The sequence below is a fragment of the Mobula birostris genome, chromosome 7 (assembly GCF_030028105.1).
Source record: "Mobula birostris isolate sMobBir1 chromosome 7, sMobBir1.hap1, whole genome shotgun sequence".
Lineage (NCBI taxonomy): Eukaryota > Metazoa > Chordata > Chondrichthyes > Myliobatiformes > Myliobatidae > Mobula > Mobula birostris.
Window position 1 is genome coordinate 166,211,902 of NC_092376.1, and position 25,369 is coordinate 166,237,270.

General features: G+C 41.7%; 1 protein-coding gene across 1 annotated transcript in view; it reads left to right on the top strand.

Moving 5' to 3' along the window:
• Positions 1 to 821: 821 nt before the first annotated feature.
• The window catches only part of fat2 (FAT atypical cadherin 2), a 115,270-nt gene continuing 90,722 nt past the window's right edge, over positions 822 to 25,369 (top strand). Inside the window, exons 1-4 of the mRNA XM_072264622.1 lie at positions 822 to 4,047; positions 13,444 to 13,758; positions 18,199 to 18,260; positions 20,855 to 21,169. Of these exons, the coding sequence (XP_072120723.1) occupies positions 822 to 4,047; positions 13,444 to 13,758; positions 18,199 to 18,260; positions 20,855 to 21,169 (3,918 nt within the window). The remainder of the gene's footprint in view (positions 4,048 to 13,443; positions 13,759 to 18,198; positions 18,261 to 20,854; positions 21,170 to 25,369) is intronic.

Genomic DNA, 25,369 nt, shown 5'->3' on the forward strand with positions numbered 1-25,369 from the left:
AAAAAAGTTTTATCCCTCTAGATAACATGTTAAAATCACTGGAAAAATGTGTTATATTTCTACGTAACACGTGAATATAGACTCAGTCCTGTACCTAATAAAGTGACCGGCGAGTGTATGTTCATGGTCTTCTGCTGCTGGAGTCCATTCACCTCAAGGTTTGACATGCTGTGTGTTCAGAGAGGCTCTTTCTGCACACCACTGCTGTGCAGAACAGTGCACACTCTGAGTTATTTGAGTTACTCTCACCTTCCTGTTAGCTTGAACCAGTCTGGACAATCTCCTCTGACCTTTGTCATTAACAAGGTATTTTTGCCCACAGAACTTATGCTCATTGATGTTTCTTTTTTTTGCCCACACTCTTCTCTGTAAACCTTAGAGGCTGTTTTGCTGAAAATCCCAGTTTCTGAGGTACTCAGACCACCCCATCTGACACCAACAATTATTCCACAATCAAAATTACTCAGATCAGGGATTTCTTCCCCATTGTGATGTTTTGACAGAACAACTGAACCTCTTGACCATTTCCGCATGCTTAATTGCGTTGAGTTGCTGCCGCATGATTGGCTGATTAGATATTTGCTTTTACAAGCAGTTGTAGAGGTTTACCTAATAAAGTGGCCACTGAGTGTAAGTGAAATAAGTGTGTGCTTGCATACTAATAGGAGTAAATTCCAATAGTCCAGGACATTTGTTGGAACGTAAAAGTCCTAAGGGTGGTACATTACCAGAATTTTACTGCGAGGAACTTTTGATGCCAGGCAGCTAATGACTTTCCATTGCTCTTACAGAGTTCAAGAAGCACATCAATGTGATGAACCATGGCAGCAAAGAGCTTACAGTTCATAACCATTTTGGCAGTGGTTGGCATCTCTGAAGTAAGCCTAGAGAAACCACACTCCTCGCCTTTCAAATTCACCCATCATGTTTACAATACTACCATCTACGAAAATTCCTCCCCCAAGACCTATGTGGAAAGTACCATTAAAATGGGCATTCAGGTTACAGATGCCATCATGGAGATTCGATATAAAATAGTTTCTGGAGACAATGCAAATATTTTCAAAGCCGAAGAGTATGTGGTAGGTGATTTCTGCTTTTTACGCGTAAGAACCAGAAGCTCTAATATGGCAGTTTTAAACAGAGAAGTTAAGGATCATTATATACTGACAGTCCAGGCGTCTGAAAATACATTCCATCATGAAAGCTGGACCAAAGTCATGATACAAATCCTTGACAGGAACGACTTGCGTCCACTTTTCTCGCCTCTGTCATATGTTGTTTCCATACCAGAGAATGCCCCGTTGAGATCAAATATCGCCAGAGTCACGGCAACAGATGCTGACGTTGGAAGCAATGCCGAGTTTTATTACGCCTTCAAGGACAGGACCGACGTCTTTGCTGTTCATCCCACCAGTGGGATCGTCACACTGGCAAGTCGCCTAAATTACACAGCGCTCAAGAAGTATAACCTGCAAATCTTGGCAGTGGACCGCATGATGAAGCTGCATGGAGGCAGCGGGATCGGTAGCATAGCAAAGTTAAGCGTCAGTGTGGAGGAGGTTGGTCCAAAGGTACCAGGTATTCTCTCTGTACGCCTGGTTCCTGCTGGATCTGACCACCATGTCACATATGCTATTATCACCGCAGAAGGAGGAGCTGAAACGGTGGATATTGTAAATGGGGATCCATCACATCATTTTCGACTGGTTCCTTTCTACTACAGCAGTCGGGAGTTCAAGCTCATTTATAACAATGAAGCCAACTGGCCGAGCAGTCCCCATGGTTATAACCTGTCTCTGCAAGCAAGGCAGGAAGGCCACCCCACAAACAAATCACCAATAAAAATCATTCACATACCACCCAAACAGCCAGAAGAATTAAAGTTTGAGAAAGACCTCTATGAGGTTAAATTGTGTGAGTTTGCACCCCCAAATAGCCCTGTTGTGATGGTTAAAGCTCATCCTCAACTTCCAAATCAGGCATATCATTTGGAACGTAGTCCTGATAGTGCAAGGTTCAGGGTAAATCCTCATACTGGCTTCATTACCACTGCAGGTCCAATGAATTTCTTGGAACAGTCCCACTTTGAACTGAAAGTGAAGGCCACTGCTGGACAGATCTCAACAAGAGTTCTTATCGATCTCATAGACTCCAATAATAATTTTCCAGAGTTTATTGCAGCTTCATACCAAGGGAGTATTGATGAAAATGTTCCAGTTGGAACAAGTATTTTAACAGTGAATGCCACTGACAAAGACCAGGGTGAAAATGGCTACGTGACATACAGCATTGCCAATGTGGCTCCCGTTCCATTCAACATTCATCCTTTCACAGGGACCATTGTGACAGCTGAGGATCTGGATTATGAACTCATGCAGCGAGTCTACCATCTGCGAGTCTGGGCCTCTGACTGGGGTTCACCGTATGACTATGAGGTGGAAGTCCCTGTCACGATTTACTTGAAGAACCTGAATGACAATGAGCCGCTATTTGAGAAGAACAATTGCCAGGGTAACATTTCAACAAACCTCTCCACTGGGCACCTCATCACCACTGTCTCGGCAGTCGATGCAGATGAACTGCAAGGAATCAAGTACAAACTGTTGTCTGGTAATGAACTGGACTACTTTGATCTCAATCCGATTTCTGGAGCCCTGATGTTGAAGAATCCCTTCCCTTACAGCCCGGGCAGTGTAATGTCCTTTCATCTTAAAATCACAGCCACAGATGGGGAGAACTACGCTTCTGCTATAGATGTTAACCTCACTGTTACAGACAATGCAAAAATGGTCAGCGTACAGTGTGAAGACACTGGAGCAATTAAACAGCTCGCAGAGACCCTCCTACTTTCTGTTAAGCCTCATCACCAACCTCATGAGGACGATTCCTTTTCCTATGCTCACGTCATCAATGGCCACACTCCACAATTTGACATCAATTTCCCGAACTCCATTGATGTAAGAGAGGACACCCCTATCAATTCAACCATCTTAACTATTCATGCGACTGATCCTGACTCCGGTTTCAATGGTAAGCTACTCTACGTGATTGCAGAAGGGAATGATGATAGCTGCTTCATTGCAGAGATGGAGACCGGTGATCTAAAGGTGATATTACCCTTAGATTATGAAACCACAAATCTTTATACTTTAAACATTACAATATATGATCTTGGTAGGCCCCAAAAATCCTCTTGGAGGCTATTGGCAGTACACGTGCTGGATGCAAATGATAATAAACCAGTATTTTTACAGGATAGTTATTCAGTGATAGTTCCTGAAAACATAGAACCTGGAAGGATTGTAACCCAATTGAAGGCTGAAGATAATGATCTGGGAAACAATGGAAAAATAGAATACTCGCTCCTGACTGATACCAAAACCTTTTCCATCGATAAAAATTCAGGTACCGTGTTCGTCACCGGTGCATTAGATAGGGAACATCATCCAGTATATGTTCTGAAGATCGAAGCCAGAGATCAACCTCGCTCAGAACCCAAACTTTTCTCAACCACTGAGCTAACAATAGTCCTAAAAGATGTCAATGATAATCCACCGAAGTTTGTCCCATCATTCTACAGAGTGAGAGTTCCTGAGGATCTTCCAGTGGGGACTGTCATAGTTTGGCTGGAGGCCTTCGATCCAGACCTTGGAGAGGGAGGTGATGTACACTATAGCCTATTAACTAAAGAGAAAACCTTCAGAATTGACAAACTTGTGGGAGCAATCCGCATCAATAAGCAATTAGACTTTGAAAGGAACCCCTTCTATAATCTCACTGTTCATGCCGCTGATGATGGGAAACCATATTCTCTGAGCTGCACGGGCTATGTGGAGATTGAAGTGACTGACGTCAATGAAAACCTTCATCGTCCTCGCTTCTCTTCCATTGCATTCAAAGATGCTGTCAGTGAAGGGGTGCGTGTGGGAACCCCAGTGATGAGACTTACTGCACAGGATGAAGATAAAGGGAAGGATGGCGAGATTCGATATTGGATCAAGGGTGGGACAGGTCTAGGAGTCTTCACAATTCATGAAGAAACAGGTAAGAATGTAAGCAGAAATGCTAAACAAGTACAGACACTGTTAATTTACCTAGTCATAACTACAATTGCATTGGATGAATGTCAAAGTGATTTAATTTTACTGTAATCTCTGAAAAGGTAATTTGAATAATGGGAATCAATGAATGTTTGAAACCGAATATTGAGAGGCATATATAATATGCAGATGAGTTAAGGTTATAAAATGTTTCTTTTTACTCAGTATTACTTAAGATGGAACACACCACTACCTAGTCATGCAAGATATCTCTATAATTCTCATAAAATGTATTGCTTAGCGTCCATGTGAAGAAGAACAATGGTTCATGTACTTTGCTACTGTATGCCCTTGTTCCTCTCCATGCCTTGTGGTGCATCAGGCAGCAACCTTCCCTTTTTGTTAGACCGCCCAATAGTCAGAGAGAATTGAAGGAGCAAATCTGTAGAGAGATAGCAGACCGATGTAAGAAACAAGAAGTTGTAATAGTAGGGGATTTTAACTTACCACATATTGACTGGGACTCCCACACTGTGAAAGGGCTAAATGGCTTGGAGTTAGTCAAATGTGTTCAGGAAAGTTTTTAAAATCAATATATAGAGGTACCAACGAGGGAGGATGCAATACCTGATCTCCTATTAGGGAACCAGACAGGTCAGGTGACAGAAGTATGTGTAGGCAAACATTTTAGGTCCAGTGACCATAACGTCATTAGTTTCAAGTTAATTATGGATAAGGATAGGTCTGGTCCTCGAGTTCAGGTTCTAACTTGGAGAAGGGCCAATTTTGTGGAAATGAGAAAGGATCTAGGAAGAGTGGATTGGGATAAGTTGTTTTCTGACAAGGATGTGTTCAGTAAATGCAAGGCCTTCAAAGGTGAAATTTTGAGAGTGCAGAGTTCCTGCATGTTCCTGCCAGGATTAAAGGCAAAGTCAACAGGCATAGGGAACCTTGGTTTTCAAAGGATATTAGCGACCTGGTTAAGAAAAAGAGAGGGGTGTATAGCAAGTGTAGGCAACAAGGAACAAATGAGGTACTTGAAGGGTATAGAAAATGTAAGAAAATACTAAAGAAGGAAATCAGGAAGGCAAAAAGAAGACATGAGGTTGCTTTGGCAGATAATGTGAAGGTAAACCCAAAGGGTTTCTACAAGTATATTAAGAGTAAAAGGATAGTAAGGGACAAAATTGGTCCCCTAGAAGATCCAAGTGGCTGTCTATGTGTGGAGCCTCACGAGATGGGGAGATGCTAAACAGTTTTTTTGCATTAGTATTTACTCAGGAAACCGGCATAGCGTATATGGAAGGAAAGGAAACAAACAGTAGTGTCAAGGAACATATAGAGATTAAAGAGGAGGAGGTGCTTGCTGCCTTACTGCGAGTAAAGGTAGATAAATCCCCCGGACCTGACATGATATTTCCTCGGACCTTGAGGGAGACTAGTGTAGAAATTGCAGGGGCGTGGCAGAAATATTTAAAATGTCCTTAGCCATGGGTGTGGTGCTGGAGGATTGGAGGGTAGCTCATGTTGTTCTGTTGTTTAAAAAAGGCTCCAAAAGTAAACTACAGGCCAGTGAGCCTGACATCAGCTGTAGGCAAATTATTGGAAGGTGTTCTGACAGATCGGATATACAAGTATTTGGACAGCCTAGGGCTGATTAAGGGTAGTCAGCATGGCTTTGTGCATTGTAGATCGTGTTTAACAAATCTTGTAGAGTTTTTCGAGGAGGTTACCAAGAAAGTAGATGAAAGAAAGGCTGTGGATGTTGTCTATATGGACTTCAGTAAGGCCTTTGACAAGGTTCCACTTGGGAGATTAGTTCAGAAGGTTCAGACACCAGGTATCCATGGAGAGGTTGTAAACTGGATTCAAAATTGGCTGTGTGGGAGAAGACAGAGAGTGGTAGTGGATGATTGCTTCTCAGACTGGAGGCCTGTGACTAGTGGTGTGCCTCAGGGATCTGTGCTGGGACCATTGTTTGTTGTCTATATCAATGATCTAGATGATAATATGGTAAATTGGATCAGCAAGTTTGCTGATGACACTAAGATTGGAGGCATTGTGGACAACGAGGAAGGCTTTCAAAGCTTGCAGAGGGATCTGGACCAACTGGAAAAATAGGCCAGAAAATGGCAGATGGAATTTAATACAGACAAGTGTGAGGTGTTGCATTTTGGAAGGACAAATCAAGGTAGGACATGCACAGTAAATGGTAGGGCACTAAGATGTGTGGAGGAACAAGGGGATCTGGGAGTTCAGATACATAATTCCCTGAGAGTGGCGTCACAGGTAGGCAGGGTTGTAAAGAAGGCTTTTGGCATCCTGGCATTTATAAATCAAAGTATTGAGTATAGGAGTTGGGATGTTATGGTGAGGTTTTATAAGACATTGGTGAGGTCAAATTTGGAGTATTGTGTGCAGTTCTGGTCACCTAACTATAGGAAGGATATCAATAAGATTGAAAGAGTGCAGAGAAGATTTACTAGGATGTTACTGGGTCTTCAGGAGTTGAGTTACAGGGAAAGATTGAACAGGTTAGGATTTCATTCCTTGGAGCGTAGAAGAATGAGGAGAGATTTGATAGAGGTTTACAAAATTATGAGGGATATAGACAGAGTAAGTGCGAGTAGGCTCTTTCCACTTAGATTAGGAGAGATAAATATGAGAGGACACGGCTTTAGGGTGAAAGGGGAAAGGTTTAGGGGGAACTCCTTCACTCGGAGAGTGGTGGGAGTGTGGAATGAGCTTCCATATGATGTGGTAAATGCGGGCTCACTCTTAAGTTTTAAGAATAAATTGGATAGATACATGGATGGGAGAGGTCTGGAGGGTTATGGACTGGGTGCAGGTCAATGAGACTAGCAGAATAAAGTTTCGGCACAGACTAGAAGGTCCAACTGGCCTGTTTTCTGTGCTGTAGTGTTCTATGGTTCTATTTGTCCATTCTTTACGAGGCCGAGTTGCTAGCTTGACGCTTAGCCCAGCATGGATGGAAAGCATACTGTGAGCCAGCCAGATTCGAACCCAGGATCCCTCAACTCGATATCTGGTGCAGATACCACTACAACACCAGCTGATTAAACTGCATTGGCACTTCACAAATTAAACTGAAGATGGAGGTTTAGACGTTATTAGGAATTAATGTTTAGTCTTCAAATTTCCTCAGCCAGCTACACTAGAGCTTCTGGTGGCATTAGGAAACTAAATTAATGATAAAGAGAACAGGGTGATTTTGGAATAAAATAAACAGTCCTGTGGTGTCTTGAACTATATTCCTGATTGGTACAACAGAACTGTTTCTGAGTTAGAATGTTAATCTTACTGAATCATTGTTGGAATTTTGAGGGGAGCCAATAGGTTGGAAATTTAATATTGCATGAGGTGTATAATTTGTAAACGAGATAATTTCAGAAAATGTCTCATTTCACTGAAAAAATTTAAGGTGGGATACATGACTATCTTGAAAGAAATTTTGGTGGCTCTAATTTCTGTGTGTTAAGACCTTTGAAAATATGTCAGATGGATTTGTGGTTTTAGATTAGTGAAGGTAGGGAGGAGCCTAGAGATTTCAAAAACATTTCCAGAGGGGACCTGTGTGGTTTGAACATTGCTAGATCTGAATTAATATCAAAAATGAAAATCATAGGCTTTCCTGGTGTACACAGTAAATAGACTGGATATATTGGCTTGGAAGTTACATTTAACTCTCTCTCAGTTTACTAAATACTTGTTGCATTCTAAAAATCATGAAATTGGAAAATGTTACCCTTGCAAACTAAGAGTGCTTTTCACCATGACTGCCACACTAAAAGGGAACCTGCTCAGTTCCCACTGACACCTATTGCATCTTTGCCACCAGTAATCATTGGAAGCAAGTTGTAGCCTTACATAACTTTCTCCTCGGTAACCATAATGCAGCAGCAAAATAGGTTGCCATGGAGCTGATGATGAAGGTGGAGGATGGGAGGGCATGTGTCCTTGTGTGTATACCGCCAATCTCCCTCACCCAATCTGGACTATCACTCAGCCATGTTTACAGATGGAGTTTTGTGACAAGAGTGACACTGTGTCATAATATTCATCATGGTTTCACTATTCAGGCAGAGACTTGAGGCTATGGGGACTATGAAAGAATTAGATTGATCTTGGAGTAGGCTAAAAGGTCGTGAGCCAAAGAACCCATAGTGTGAGTCACTGTTCTATGGTCTATGAGGCTTGGTAATTGTGTAAAAACAATAATTGAAATATCAAGCAGGCACGTGTAAGAACCTTTAATTCACGTCTTCAACTGACTTCTAGTTGTGGTCCCTTGGGATTTGACCCTTTCTTTTACTGGGACCTGTACACACAAACATCAACCTTCCTAGGGTGAACTGTACCTCAAAGCAGCAGGTGGGATCTTTCATCAGGCGGGACTTCAGCCAGAAATGGGCACTGTTGCATTAAACCACACACAACATGGCTTTAATGAGCAACTTACCCAGAGAAACATGTGCCACACCCTCCATTATTTGGACATTTGTATTTTAGTTCAGACACAAGTGGGCAATTTTTAAAGGCTGTAGTTTAAATTATTTGTTTTAACTCCTTGCTTCCTGAAAGCGATGAGCCTGGCTTGCAACTTTAACCCTTTCAGTCCACAATACCAGGAGCAGTCCATTCCGCACCTCAAGCTTGTTCCACCTTGTTTAGGATCATGTCATATTCAGAGTTTTATCGAGATTTGGCAATACTATACCTCCTCCTCCTCATATTTTTTATTGTTATGAAGAGTTGTCTCCTAAAGTCCTTTAAGATTGTTTTCTGTATCCTGCTAATAGTGAAAGGCATGCATTAAGTTCTAAATCCCATTGAACCTCTACTGGTCTTAGATTTTCACAAATATATTCATTTGGAGCTAACCTCACATCTACTGCACCTGGATTTTCAGCGACTGTAGTTCCACTCACTTTGTCAATAGGTTAGATCTTGCAGATATGACGTTCCCATTGCCAGTTTCCACCCACAGTCACACCATACCCTCATGAAATGAAATGTCAGGGTGTGAAGTTACAGCAATTCTCCCACACTCAAACTGAGAAATCATTGTGAATTTGAACCTAGCACAGAAGTTCCTCATTGCTTTATGTGCTTTGTGAGGAATTAAGGTAAGCAGTAATTCTGTTTAGATTTTTGAAAATTCTTTAAGTTGATTCAAGTATTTTTAAGTACTTTCATTCTTTTTCTGATTGTTCAAAAAAGAACAGCTCTAAGATTTTTAATGGCAGGAATATTATTGTTTGATTCTGAATGGCAGAAGCCTTTGGAGCATTTTGACAGCTTTGAGAAGCTTAGCCACAGAATGGATTTTAGCCAGCTGTCAAAAGACCTTACCTCATCTGGGCTCTTGTCTGGTTCTTCTCTGTCGTGGGCTTTCACGTGCAAAGCCTACGACTGATCCTCACTACTGAGTAACGAAGGGAGGTACAGGAGCCTGAATTCTCACACCATCAGATTCAAGAACAGCAGTTCCTTTCAGCCATTTTGTTCTTGAACCAACCGGCAGAACCCTAATCACTACAGTTTAGTAAAAGTGGGATCACTTTGACAACTTTGCACTAAAATGATTTTTACATTTGTTCTAATTGTGTTCTTGTGAAAGTGATGTATAATTTGATTTTCTTGTGAATGCTCCTGATACAGTACTATGTTCCTGTGCTGTTGCTGCAATCTTTTCATGGCATGTGCTTGCATCTACTTGTGCATATGGCAATTAACTCGGCTTTGACTATGACATAGTAGCAAATTCTCACCGAAAATCTAGTGGCTTGGCCTTTTTTAACTTTCTGTGTTAAATCACTGTACATTTTGTACTTCTCTGAGTTAAATTCCATCTTTCGCTCACTTGCCCATTTTCCCAGTTGACCTCAATCATGTTGTAACTTCACTGTCCACAATACCATCAACTTTGAGGTCATCTGCAAGCTTACTAATCAGGCCACCTGCATTCTCATTAACATACTCTATGTGACAAACCCCGGTCCCTGTGACACACCACGGGTCACGGGCCACTAATCTGAGCAAACAACCCTTCACTATCAAGCCAATTCTGTATCCATAAAAACAAGAGTTTCTGCTGATGTTGGAACAGAAAGTGCGAGAGGAACTCAGCCAGTCAGGCAGTATCTCAAACAACAGGAATTCTGCAGATGCTGGAAATTCAAGCAACACACATCAAAGTTGCTGGTGAACGCAGCAGGCCAGGCAGCATCTGTAGGAAGAGGTGCAGTCGACGTTTCAGGCCGAGACCCTTCGTCAGGACTAACTGAAGGAAGAGTGAGTAAGGGATTTGAAAGTTGGAGGAGGAGGGGGAGATCCAAAATGATAGGAGAAGACAGGAGGGGGAGGGATAGAGCCAAGAGCTGGACAGGTGATAGGCAAAAGGGGATATGAGAGGATCATGGGACAGGAGGTCCGGGAAGAAAGACAAGGTGGGGGGGGACCCAGATGATGGGCAAGAGGTATATTCAGAGGGACAGAGGGAGAAAAAGGAGAGTGAGAGAAAGAATGTGTGCATAAAAATAAGTAACAGATGGGGTACGAGGGGGAGGTGGGGCCTTAGCGGAAGTTAGAGAAGTCGATGTTCATGCCATCAGGTTGGAGGCTACCCAGACGGAATATAAGGTGTTGTTCCTCCAACCTGAGTGTGGCTTCATCTTTACAGTAGAGGAGGCCGTGGATAGACATGTCAGAATGGGAATGGGATGTGAAATTAAAATGTGTGGCCACTGGGAGATCCTGCTTTCTCTGGCGGACAGAGCATAGGTGTTCAGCAAAGCGGTCTCCCAGTCTGCGTCGGGTCTCGCCAATATATAGAAGGCCACATCGGGAGCACCGGACGCAGTACATCACCCCAGTCGACTCACAGGTGAAGTGTTGCCTCACCTGGAAGGACTGTTTGGGGGCCCTGAATGGTGGTAAGGGAGGAAGTGTAAGGGCATGTGTAGCAGTTGTTCCGCTTACACGGATAAGTGCCAGGAGGCAGTATCTGAGGAAGGTTTCTGGCCCAAGATGTTGACAGTTTACTCACATCCATAGATGCCTTGTGACTTGAGCTCCTCCAGCATTTATTTCAGTGTATTGCTCAATTTTGTATCCAATTTGCTAGCTCACCTGAATCCCATGTGTTCTAACCTTCCAGCATGCAGGGGAATTAAATAAGAGGATCAACTCCCTGTTCAATATTATTCATCTGTACAATCAGATGAGAGTGCAAAGCTAGTGATACCCCTGATCCCATGGCTTTCCCAGTCAATATATTAGATTAATATAAGACAAGAACATTACAGCACAGTACAGGCCCATCAGCCTACAATGTTATGCTGACCTTTAATCCTACTCTAAGATCAATGTGACACTCCACCTAGACCTCCATGTGCCTAACTAAGAGTTTCCTAAATGTTCCTAATCTATCTGCCTCTGCCACCACCCCTGGCAGTGTGTTCCATGCACCCACCACTCTCTGTGTTTGTATAAAAAAAAACTACCTCTGACATCCCCTATATTTTCTCCAATCTCCTTAAAATTATCAACTTCGCCCCCAACTTCCACCCTGCCCTCAAATTTGCCTACTCCATTTCCGACACCTCCCTCCCCTTTCTCGATCTCTCTGTCTCTATCTCTGGATACAGCTTATCTACTGACATCCATTATAAACCCACTGACTCTCACAGCTACCTGGACTATATGTCTTCCCACCCGATGACAGGCATCCGTTAGTCTCGTGAGACCATGGACTTGCACCTTGGAAGGTTTCCAGGGTGCAGGCCTGGGCGAGGTTGTATGGAAGACCGGCAGTTGCCCATGATGCAAGTCTCCCCTCTCCATGCCACCAATGTTGTCCAAGGGAAGGGCACCAGGGCTGATGCAGCTTGGCACCGGTGTTGTCGCAGAACAATGTGTGGTTAAGTGCCTTGCTCAAGGACACAACACGCTGCCTCAGCTGAGGCTCGAACTAGCGACCTTCAGATCACTAGACTGCCGCCTTAACCACTTGGCCACGCGCCAACAGTTCCTCGGTTCCTCCGTCTCTGCCGTATCTGCTCTCAGGATGAGAATTTTCAATCCTGAATTAAGGGAATGTCCTCCTTCAAGAAAAGGAGCTTCCCTTCCTTCACTATCAATGCTGGCCTCACCCACATCTCTTTAATTTCATGCACATCTGCCCTTACCCCATCCTCCTGCCACCCCACCAGGGATAGGGTTCCTCTTGTCCTCACCTTCCACCCCGCCAGCTTCCGGGTCCCGCACATAATTCAACGTAACTTCCGCCATCTCCTGTGGGATCCCGCCACCAGGCACATCCCTCCCCCACCCCCCCGCCACCCTTTCAGCTTTCCACAGCGATCGTTCCCTACGTGACTCCCTTGTACGTTTGCCCCTCCCTGCTGATCTCCCCCCGGCACTTATCCTTGCAAGTGGGGCAAGTGCTACACCTGCCCCTGCACCCCCTCCCTCGCTACTATCCAGGGCCCCAAACAGTCCTTCCAGGTGAGGCGAAACTTCACCTTTGAGTCTGTTGGGGTCATCACTGTATCCGATGCTCCTGATGGGGCCTCCTGTATATCGGTGAGATCCAGCGTAAATTGGGAGACAGCTTCGTCGAGCACCTATGTTCCGTCCACCAGAAAAAGCGGGATCTCCCAGTGGCCACTAATTTTAATTCTGCTTCCCATTCTAATTCTGACATGTCAGAAGGAGCAGCACCTCATATTCTGTCTGGGTTGCCTCCAACCTGCTGGCATGAACATCGATTTCTCGAACTTCTGGTAAACACCCACCCCTCCCCCCTCACCATCCCCCATTCCCATTTCCCTCTTTCACCTTATCTCCTTACCTGCCCATCACCTCCCTCTGGTGTTCTTCCCCCTTTTCTTTCTGCCCTCTCCTATCAGATTCGGCCTTCTCCAGCCCCGTATCTCTTCCACTAATTAACTTCCCAGCTCTTTACTTCACCCCTCCCCCCCATCTCCTGGCTTCACCTATCACCTTGTGTTTCTTCCTCCACTCCCCCCACTTACTCTGGCTCCTCATCTCAGCTCAAAACGTTGACTGGTTTACTCTTTCCCATAGACGCTGCCCGACCTGCTTGATACCCTCCAGCATTTTATGTTTGTTGCTTAAATTTATTTTGTTTTGTTGCAGGTGCTGCTCAACTCTGAGTTCTTTCAGCGGACTGTCACTTCAGTCTTCTGGCAACACATTCTAGGCACCTACCACAAACTTATTAACCTTGCTTAACCTTTCCTTCCGATCGTTTTCTACCTAAATCCAGAACCAGTTCAATGAAAACAAAAGGATGTTGGTTGGTGATAGAAGGGAAGTCAGTCTGTAAAAGTTAATCTACTTCCTCTAATTTCAGGAGTAATCAGGACAGCAGAGCCTCTTGACCGTGAAAGATATCCCCATTACTGGCTGACTGTTCTTGCCAAGGATTTAGGAGTTATTCCACTGACAGCTTCTACTGAGGTCTTCATCAAGATCTTGGACATTAATGATAATCCTCCTCAGACTACAGCGCCCGTTTACTATGCCTCCATCATGGAAAACTCACCTATGGAGCAGTCCGTCCTTCAGATTAAAGCTGATGATCCTGACTCTAGTTCACAGGGCCAGCTGACTTTCAGGATCAGCAGTGAAAACCCAAGAGGATTCTTTGCTATTGACCCAAAGACAGGTACGTTATCATTATCCGCACCCTTCCATATGTGGTTTCTTCTGTCTTGTTTGTTTCAGGAGATGTTTTTGGCTCTATCTGGAGCTACACTGGGTGACAGATCATCCGCCTGAAATGTTACCTCCATTTCTCTTTCCTGACATGTTGTCTGACCTGTTGAGGATTTTCATCATTCTCCCTTTTTTTTAACGATAGGTTTAAGCTTCATTATACTTATTATTGAGCATGGACATGTAATGATTGACTTAATGAAATAAATTGATTGCTAGAACTCTAAATCTAAAAACTCCTATACGAATATAATAATAACAAGACAAAAATAAATCATAATAATACTCGGGTTTTACCAGCTTAAGCTGAGAAAAAATAATAGCTTTATTTATATAACATATTTTATACATTAAGATGCAAACTCAAAGTGCTTTACATAGGTTGTAAAAATATCAATGAAGTCATAAAAATACGAGACAAAATAAAAAATCATAAATAAAAATGAACATTATATAAAATAAATTGTAATGAATTTTCCAAATTGTGTAAATATAATCAACATCTCCAGGCCAAATTAAAAGGTAGGTTTTAAGAAGTGTTTTGAAACATTTCACAGTACTAGCCTGGCGTATCTCTGTCGGTAGCATATGGAGCATAAGAGCAAAAGGTCGTATCACCAGTTCCTACATGCTTGGCTCTAGGAATACCAAGCACACCGGTATTCGCAGATCTAAGATTACCATTAGGGATGTAAGGGGACAGACACTCCAAAATAAAAGGAGGAGCTAGATTATTCAGAGCTTTATATACAAATAAATGTATTTTAAAATTGATCTGAAAATACACAAGCAGCCAGTGTAACTATGCCAAAACTGGTGAAGATTTTATTTTTTTGGTTAAGATTCTTGCTGCTACATTTTGAACAAGCTGCATTCAATTTGTGTCTTTCTTACGTAGTCCTGAAAAGAGTGCATTACAGTCGTCTAATGGGCTAAAAAAAAAACAAAGCTGTAACAATTTTTTTGCATCTTCAGCTGTATAAAGAAATCAAACTCTAGCAAAGTTCCTTAAATGAAATAACACTGTCTTGGTAATATGGTTGATATGTGATTTGAAGTTTAGCTCGGAGTCAATAATAATGTCTAAATTCTTTACTTCTGGTACCATAACTCCAGCGATCAGGGTTCAATGCCCACCACAGTCTGTAAGGAGCTTGTACATTCTTCTCATGACCGCATGGTTTTCCTCCTCATGGGGGTGGGGGATCTCATTTTACCTATGGGGTATTGAAAAGCCAAGTTAGAGAGGATGTGGAGAGGATGTTTCCCATATTGGGGGAGTCTAGGACCAGAGGGCACAGACTCAGAATAGAAGGTCACATGTTTTAGAACAGAGATGAGAAATTTCTTTAGCCAGAGGGTGAGGAATCTGTGGAATTCGTTGCCACAGACGCCTGTGAAGGTCAAGTCATTGGGTATATTTAAAGTGGAGGTTGAATTGTTCTTGATTATTAAGGGCATCAAAGGTTAGGGGGAGAAGGTGAGTAAATGGAGTTGAGTAGGACAATAAATCAGCCATGATGAAATGGTGGAGCAGCCCCAATTGGCCAAATGGCCTAAATCTGCCCCTATGACTTATGGTCTTCTGGCCTCTGGGTGCCCTGGTTTCCTCCCATGTTCCAAAGACATACAGTTTAGGAGTTGAATTGGTCTGATGGATGCAATTGGCTGGCACTGGCTTATTGGGCTAGAAGGGCCTGTTACAGTGCCATATTTCTAAAATAAATTAAATTCCTAAAGGCGTGTCTGTTTGCAGTCGTATGTTTGGTTTGGGGCTTGGTTTTAATAGTTCTGTAGTTCTTGCAGAGGAAAGGACATCTGGTTTTAAGTCATAGCAGCATGTTGCAGTACATTTTAGGAAATAGGATACAATTAACATTTAATTTATAGTCTGGAAGATGCTTTTGGAATAGTTTACATTAGTAAATGAGTCTAATTCTAAAAAAAACTTGTTTGTATGAAAGCATTTCTTGTTAATTTATTTTTATGCCAATAAAATGATACTTGTTAATGGATTTACGAGGTTGCCAAAAAGTCATTATGAAATGATCACAAATCATTTAATTAAGAAAGCTGTTGTCTGCTACAAGAAAATTAACTAAGTAGTGAAAACAAGAAAATAGAAATAAACTTTGTTCCTTCTGACAAGAGGCTTAGTTATTTACTGGATTGGGTAACTTGCTAAATTCTGATACAATAGACAATAGGAGCAGGAGTAGGCCATTCGGCCCTTCGAGCCAGCACTACAATACATGATGACAATACATTTTCTAAGTCTAGAGTTCCCAACCTGGGGTCTACAGACCGTTTGTTTAATAGTACTGGTCTATGGCATTAAAAAGGTTGTTCTAAATGCTTACCCAGTGAATGAACCATATCATTCATTGTCAACATGAAAAATATTGTGAGTTTGTCAGTACCAGACTTATGAAAATCACAACATTTTGATGTATCATTTAAACCTGAACATTTTCAGGTTCATGTTCCCCTTATTTTTATCTTCCCTCTTTCTCCAATACTTTTTCTTCTCTTTGGCCCTTCCCAGTCATTGCTTCCACATCTTCTTTCATTTATCTCTTCTTTCCAATTCATTGTTTTCATTTTTCACCTTTGCTGAATTTTGGGTCTTGTAAACTGTGAGATAGTCCCCACCACCAACACTGCCTCATGGTATTCCATTTGTCGTCAGAATATCTAGGTTTTGATTAAATAATTTACTGAGAAACTGGATTTCCTTAGGCGGTGTTTGTATTATCCCATAGCATTTCTCTTGTGAAAACCAGAAGAGTATCCTCAGCTTAAATCTATACATCAGCAACCCAAAACTTGGGTATTGACAGCAGTGAATGAAGGTTTGATGAAGGTTTGTGTGCAAAGGCCAGCAACATGGACAGGAGACGAATAACTTTAATAGTCCAGGCCTGCGCTCGTAGGCAGTGTAAGGGCCAGTGAGTCAGCGTCCCCAAAGTTCACCTAAAGTTCAGGATCCCGTCATCGTTAGTCTGGGGTCAATACAAAGATTGGAGCCTGAAGGTCGATCAGAAGTTTGGAAGTCAAAGACAATAACTGAAAGCTGGGGGACTGATTGTGTGGGAGGGGTTTGTTTTGGTGTTATTATTTTGCTGTTTGTTGCATTCTGTTTTGTTGTGTTCTGAGTTGTTCTGCTGAGCATTTTTGGTATGCTACTTTGGCACCAGAATGTGTGGCGACACGTCCCCTGCACATCCTTAGATTTTCTTGGTTGTTCATGCAAATGACACATTTCACTTTTTTCGAACTCCCCCTCCCCCTCCCACTTTCAAATCTCTTACTAACTCTTCCTTCAGTTGGTCCTGACGAAGGGTCTCGGTCCAAAACGTCGACTGTACCTCTTCCTAGAGATGCTGCCTGGCCTGCTGCGTTCACCAGCAACTTTGATGTGTGTTGCACACATTTCACTGTATGTTTTAATGTACATGTGATAAATCTGAATCTGAAGCTTTGTTCATTGCTGTATTGGTTGAAAACAGAACAATCAATTCAACAGCATTGTAAGATTCAAGGTGTAAATCTATCCACAAGGTTTCTCGAATTACCACAATATTTGAATCATATAATGCTGTTGAATTTTATGTTCACAAAATTAATTAAAAATAATCTCATTTTAATTTTTCAATTGATCCAAAATGAAATGCTGAGCAACATACAAAAATTGCTGGAGGAACTCGGCAGGTTAGGCAGTCGCTATGGAAATGAATAAACAGTCCACATTTCAGGTCAAGACCCTTCGTCAGATGGGGGCAGGGGAAGGAGTGTAAGCTAGAACGTGATGGGCAAAATCAGGTGAGTAGGGGACGGCGGATGAAGTAAGAAGCTGGGACATTGATAAGTGGTAAAGAGCTGGAGAAGAAGGAATCAGATAGAAGTGAATGGACCATTGGAGAAAGAGAAGGAGAAGGGGCACTTAGGGGAAGTGCTAGGCACGTAAGGAGTAGAGGAGAGGTACGAGGGAGCCAGAGTGGGGAATTGAAGCGGGAGGGACAAAAATTACCAGAAGTTGGAGAAATGGATTTCGTTCCATCAGATTTCAGGCCATTCAGATGGAATATGAAGTGTTGCTCCTCCATCTAGGTGTAGTCTGGTGGACTGACCTCTACATTGCTGAAGCAGGTGGCAACCCTCAAACACCTTTATTTTTACTTAACTCTTGAAAAGCAGCCCACTCTGACACCAATACCAAGCTCATCAACTATGGAGGTCTCACATGTCTCAACATAATAGATGCTAGAGGGTGGAACCAATTTAACTCAACCAGACATACTTCATGTCATGACATTTCTTGCAAATAAGCATCATTATTTAAAATGTTGCAGCTTTTTCCTCTCAGTGGTTTTGTCCTTTTTGCTTTTAGGTCTCATCACCACGACAGCACGTAAACTTGACCGTGAAAAACGAGGGGAACACAACCTAGAGGTGAGTTGGACAAGGTTGGCTGGGTTCCTTTCGATATGGAAAGGCATCATATCACTCAAATACAAGACAATGTCAACCCTCAGTCTCTCTAACACAGGAAGGTGCCTCAATATACTTCTGGTTTTAGATTTAATTTTGGACTATTGTTACTTTTGTTACAAGGAGAAAATAGTCAAGCTTGCAGCTAATATCAGTGAAAGAACCCAATTCAGTGCCCTTATGTTGTTCTTGGCTGGGTATCCCACATCAGCCTGTTCTTCTCCCCTCTCACCCTCCCTCCCTTTCAGCTGTTTCCTTCCTGGAGATGGTTCCTTGCTGCCCAATAATCCAGCCCGTATTTCTGTCTTCTCTTCATGAGAGATCTATCCACTCTCTAACTGCAACTGCCTATGATATATGCTGGAGAGTGGAGGTAGCTGCAGGCACACAAACAGCAATTTTTGGGTGTTTGACATAAAAGAGGAAATTAGCCATTGCCTTTTTTACTTTCCTATCAACACAGTAATCGCGAACACAGTTTGTACCAGGTATATATGAGAATGCCTTTGAGAAAATGCATCGTTAGTCATTTCCGCCTACCTCTGAACACTGGCCATGGACAGCTCCCATATCATATATAAGCACATAAGATCCAGGAGCCTACTCTGGCATTCAACGTTCATGACTGACTTTCTATCTTACCATTTTCCTGCGCTCTGTAAATGCAGGAGTTCCCAAAAGTGTCCAACATATTTTCCTTTTGAACTTGTGTTTGCCACAAATAATGATGATGACCAGAATGAATGGGAATGGGTGATTGGGAAAAGAACCAAAGTAGAGGAAGAAAATCTTTTCACAGCAAATTGTTAAAACCTGGAATACACTGCAATGGTGGCAGTTTCAACCATGTTATCTCGACTCAAAGGGGATAACTTCACTCAACTTCACATGTGCCATTATTGAAATGTTCCCACGATCTAAGGGCTTGCGTTCAAAGACTCTTTATCTCATGTTCTCAAAATTTATTGCTTATATATGTATTATTATTGTTTTTTTTTCTTGTTGCATTAGAACAGTTGTCTTTTGCACATTAGTCGAACACCCAGGTTGGTGCAGTCTTTTATTGATTACTGTTTAGTTATTATTCTATTATGGATTTATTAAGTATGCCCACAATAAAATGAATCTCAGGGTTGTGTATGGTAACATATATGTGCTTTGAACTTTAAAAAGAAATAGTGTAGTATTTGAAACTCAAATAAAAAAGTTATGAAGAGGGGATGGGAATGGTTGAATTAGATTAGCTTTCCATAGTACTGACATACATAACAGTCTCGTTCTGTGTTGTACCCTTTCTGTACTCCTGTGATTGATAAGTTTGTCCAGCATGTAATTATCAGGAGGTAGGGACTAAATAGGAAATTCCCAGAAAGCTTTCTGCCTTTTCTGTCAGCAGGAATATAGGCAGAATATCATGGTCTTCCAATCATAAAATGCATGAAAAATTATAAGGCTTATGATCCAACAAATAGTTTTGATCATGTGCCTTGCTCAGAAAGATTTCATCTGACTTTGATCAGTTTGATGTCCTTCTCCTCTTTTAGGTTTGGAGCCTGGGGCAATATGTCAAACCTCACAGTCTGAAGCTTTCCCACTCTGAAATCTCCTTTGCTCTCCTGTTGCGATTGTTCTGTGAACTCTCCCTTGCCATGAGATCATGGGCATTTGGCGGATAGTTATTTTTCATTCTCTCCTCCATCAATTTCCTCTGAGAAATTTTATGGAACATGCTCATTGTAATCTCAAAAACAATTGAAACTATTTCATAGTCAATATTGATCCCAAATCAATAATAACCCTTTTTGCTCCAGTTCCACACCGTATCATTGTATTGTGGGTATCTAAACAAGAGGTAAACTGAACCTGAAATTTAATGTTAACATAAGCATAAGAGATTCTGCAGATACTGGAAATCCAAAGAAACACACACAAAATGGAGGAAATCAGCAAGTCAGGCAGCACCTGTGGAGAAGAACAAAGAGTTAAATGTCGGGCTGAGACCCTTCATCAGGACTGTAAAGGAAGGAGGCAGAAGCCAGAATAGGAAGGTGGGAGGGGAAGGAAATCAAGCTGGCAGGTGATGTGATAGGTGAGGTCAAGAAGCTGTGTGGGTGAGGAAGAGAGGATGAAGTGAGAAGTTGGGAGGTGATAGGTGGAAAAGATAAAGGGCTGAATAAGAAGGAATCTGATAGGAGAAGCGGGTGGACCATAGGAGAAAGGGAAGGATGAGGGGCACCAGAAAGAAGTGATAGGCAGGTGAGGAGAGAAGAATGTGTAAGAGGGGAGCCAGAATGGGGAATGGAAAAGAAGAGTAGGGAGAAAGGGGAGAAATTACTGGAAGTTAGAGAAATTAATGTTCACGGCGTCAGGTTGGAGGCTACCCAGACAGAATATGAGGTATTGCTCTTCCAACCTGAGAGTGGCCTGAGAGGTTAATATAATAGTTTTTATCTCATCTGGACAAACATCTCCTGGAGTTGTACTGGTTCTGGACAGCATGAGCAGGCAGTTATTTTTGACTCAATGGCAAAAATCTGTTCTCTGCTTCCTCGCAGGTGACCGTGAGTGACAATGGCGGTCCTCCAAAACAGACCACAGCAAAAGTGGTGGTAGAAATTTTGGATGAAAATGACAATGCCCCCAGCTTCCCAGAGGTCCTGTACAATGTTAGACTGCTAGAACGCGGCAGTTCTACCAAACCAGAACCCGTCTACAAGGTGATCGCTTCTGATCAAGATGAAGGCTCAAATGCAGATGTCACTTACAGCATTGAAGACAGCTCTGAAGAGGAGAAATTTAGCATTAATCCTAAATCTGGGCTGGTGTCCTCCACGTGGGCATTCTCACCAGGCGACTATGACATCCTGACAGTAAGTGTGAATATGTCTTGTTTCCTCCCTGGCAAGCAATAATAAAAGAAATGATGAATGTCTTGAATAGGTGGAATCAAAGATAGTGACATAAAATTGACTGTACAGAATGAGGAACAAAATGGGACAGGCAGGATTTGGGAGGCAGAAGAGATAACTTGTATCGAAACCTCATAATTTTATGCAGATATGAGTCCTATTGAACCAGAAAAACAACCTTGCAATTTTATCCTTTCCAGCTACGTAGAAGAAAGCCTGAGCTGAGAAAGGTTTGTGGAAAGAAGAGGTTGTCATGTACAGTAAATGTATGTGCTCCTATGTAGGGCCTGGAGGAAGAGGCATGAATCTCCTATTATCTGCCCTTCCATTCCTCCTGTAAACCTTTCCTAAGATGTCCTTTCCTTGCTATTTAGCTGGAAACATGAAGATGGCTTAGGGATGCTGGAAATATCATCAGCTGGTGGCCATTGCTAATCCTTCCTACTTGTATTTCATTATGAGTTTGAGAAGATTTGGTATATCACAAAAGACTCCAGCAAATTTCTACAGATAAACCATGGAAAACATTCTGACTGGTGCATTACCACCAGGTCTGGAGACGCCAATGCGCAGGACAGAAAGAGGTGGTAGAAGGTTGTAGATTCAGCCAGATCTATCAAGGGAACTAGCCTCACCACTATTGAGGACATCTTCAGCTAGCCTCACCACTATTGAGGACATCCTCAACACCTATCACAAAGAATCCTCACCATCCAGGACACGCCATCTTTTCATTCCTACCATAATGGAGAAAGTACTAGAGCCTGAAACCCCAGACTCAATATTTTAGGACTTGCTGCTTCACCTCTCCATCAGATTTATGAATGGCCCACGAACACCAGCTCACAGTTCCTCTTCTCTAATTTTTTTATTGTAACTTCACAGTTTTTTAATGTCTTGCACCGCATACAAAACAGAAAATTTCAGGACATGTGTCAGAGAAAATAAATCTGATTCTGATTCTCTTATGAGTAGCTCGTGGCTGATTGCGCAGACATTGAAACTGAAGTATCTTATCACTATGCTTAGGCAGGAAACTAACTTGCCATCTCAAATCTTCCTAAAATTCTTTCTCTTTAAAATTTTCCCTTGCATCTTAGCTTCAATAAGGACCGGCCCTTGATAAATATCTAACGAGAATTGTTATAAATATCATTGCATTACTTTGGCGTTAAGCCAACCTTGTCATCAAGGAGCAGATCTTGCAGGTACATTCCTTGCTGTAAGCTGTATACCTGAGGTGTCACCGCTTAACAATAAACAAATATTGTTGAAATTAAGCAGAATATCTTTCATTTGCTTCAGGCAGTGGCTAAAGTTTATTTTTACCCACTTTTCCTTGTATTTTCCTCTTTCTTGGCAGATATCATATGCAAGAGGGTTGATAGGCCTGTATACTAAATTATTCTGTTTGACATTTTGCCTTGCTTGTTGGTCTGATGCCCTAACTTCAGTATTTATGTCAAGTAATTTCAGCCTTTTGCCCTTCCAACCTCTCTTTCTTCATCGAAAGAGGCAGTGAGGGGATGAGAAATAGCAGAGGGTTGAGGGGAAATGCAATGAGCCGTGGAGGTGAAGATTAGGGAGATGAAGAAAATTGCTGCAGTCCCAGAACTATGGGGAAAAGTTCTGGAAGAGATAAGTTAGCTTCTTCCAAATATTCTCAGTTTCCTACAGTGGAGGAGTCTAGGACCACAAGATACAACCTCAGAATAGAAGGATATCCCTTCAGAACAGAAATGGAGGAGGAATTTCTTTAACCTGATGGTGGTAAATCTGTGGAATTCATTGCCATGGACAGCTGTGGAAACCAAGTTATTGGGAGTTTTTAAAGCAGAGATTGATTCGCTCTTGATTAGTGAGGGCTTCAAAGGTTATTGGGAGAAGACAGGAGAATGGGGTTCAGCAAGATCATAAATCAGCCATTATGCAGACACAATGTACTGAATGACCTCATTTTGCTTCTGTGTCTTATGGTTAAAATGGAAAAAAAACATAATTGCACTGAAACAGGTCATTTACCCCCAAATGGTTTTTGCTTCATATTAGCCTTCTTCCATACTAGTTCATATACTCTATTCTTTTCAGACTTCAGATGCACTAATGTGTACTTCATCTACCATGTATTAATAAATTTCATGGCATACTGCATGTCAGTGATAACAAACTTCCTTCTGTCCTTTTTAACTACTCCACATGGTAGGGAGCTCCATTGCTTAATTCATCTGTATTTTTCTGGGATGGGGACATTGCGAGGAACACCAACATTTGTTGGCCATACCTAAATGCCCATGAGAAAATGGTGGAGTGATGCCTTCTTGAACTGCCACAGTCCTCTTGGTGAAAGTTGTCCCACTGAAGTGTTGTGTACAGAGTTCCAGGATTTTGACCCAATGATGATGAAGGACTAATGAAGAACTTACAAGTGAAGCTGTATGAATTGGAGGGGAAACTGCTGGTGGTGGTAGAGATTGCAGGTTTGAGACCTGCCCAGGCAGATGTACTTTGTAGATGGTATGCATTTCAGCCATTTCTGTACCAGTGGTGGAAAGGATTACTGCTTAGGTCAGTGCCTGTAATGGCAGAATCAGAGTCAGATTTAATATCATCGGCATATGTTGTGAAATTTGTTAACTTTATGGCAGCAGTACAATGAAGTACGTGATAAGTAAATATAAATAAGACAGAAAAAAAACAAATTAAGTGTATATATATATATATATATATATATATATATATATATATGCATGCTTATTAAATAGTTAAAATAAGTAGTGCAAGATAGAAATAAAAAAGTGGTGAGGTAGTATTCATGGGTTCAATGTCCATTTAGAAATCGGATGGCAGAGGGATAGAAGCTGTTCCCAAATCGCTGAATGTGTGCCTTCAGGCTTCTGTACCTCCTTCTCAATGGTAACAGTGAAAAGGCATGTCAGTTGAGCATGCAGATTTGTCCTAGATGGTGAAAAGGCTTTGAAAGTTGTAGAATTCCATTCATCCAAGCAACTGGAAGTTATGCCATCTTGGTATTGAATTGTGCATAGTAGATGCTCCTGAATGCTGAACTTGTTTTGCATTTATGACTTCAGGGCTTCCTGGTCCCCATTATAAGAAATAAACGGAAACATAGGTGTCTGATTTACTCAAACCTCTATCAAATTACCCTGCAGCTTCATCATTGCAAAGTAGCGAAAGTAGAAAATTTAGATATTGTTGCTCAATTAGCTATCATCACGTTAATCAATTTAACTTTTTTTGAGGAACTGATCGGATAATGAGACTTTGTAAAATATTTGGGAAACCTGCCGAAATTTGGGCAGAGTAGACAGCCAGAGAAGCATTTGAGTGCAGTTATGTAATTGACATAATAACACACTGTTGTATTTGCTAGCAGGAGAATCGGAAAAGGTTTACTAATTTTTTTTATTGGAAAGCTATTTGAATGCTAAATGATATTTTTAAAATAATGCAATTTGAAACTTTTTAATTACAATTTCTTTGCACACGGATTCTATTATGTGGAGGTTAAATATGATAGCTGAGCAACACGTAAAGAATGCTTGGATTATTGCTGAAGCATGTTTAAACTGTCCCCTTGGCTTCTGTTTATGAAAACTGAAACATAAATGATTTTGCTGAGCCCTCAGGAAACCGGAAACTGGAATAGTTCATTCTAAATTGTTGCTTTGCTTAAGGTTTGTTGATAATTGTTTTTCTGGGAATTTATTAAATGAAGATGTTGTATACAACATGCAAAATGGAGGACAGAGTTTATATTCTTCATGAGTCTCCTTCTACCTTTCTTTGTCATATTTTTTTCCTTTATCCCACCTGACATATCAAATTCATCTTGTATACTTGCTTCTACCCCTATATCGGCTCTGAAGTTCTCTCATGAAAGCCTGACTCAACGTAAAGCAGCTTCTTCTGAATTCTTTACTAAATATACTAGTGAATATTTTACATTTTTAAACACCATGTTTGGATTCCATCATGGAATGGAAATATTTTCTCAATATCTATCCGAGCTGCCCCATAGAACTTTAAGAGAACAAATCAGAGTAGGATCAGAGTGGGGAGTGTGGTAGAATAAAGGGATCTGGAAATACTGATCTATAATTCTTTGAAAGTGGCATCACATGTAGATCGGGTCATAAAGAA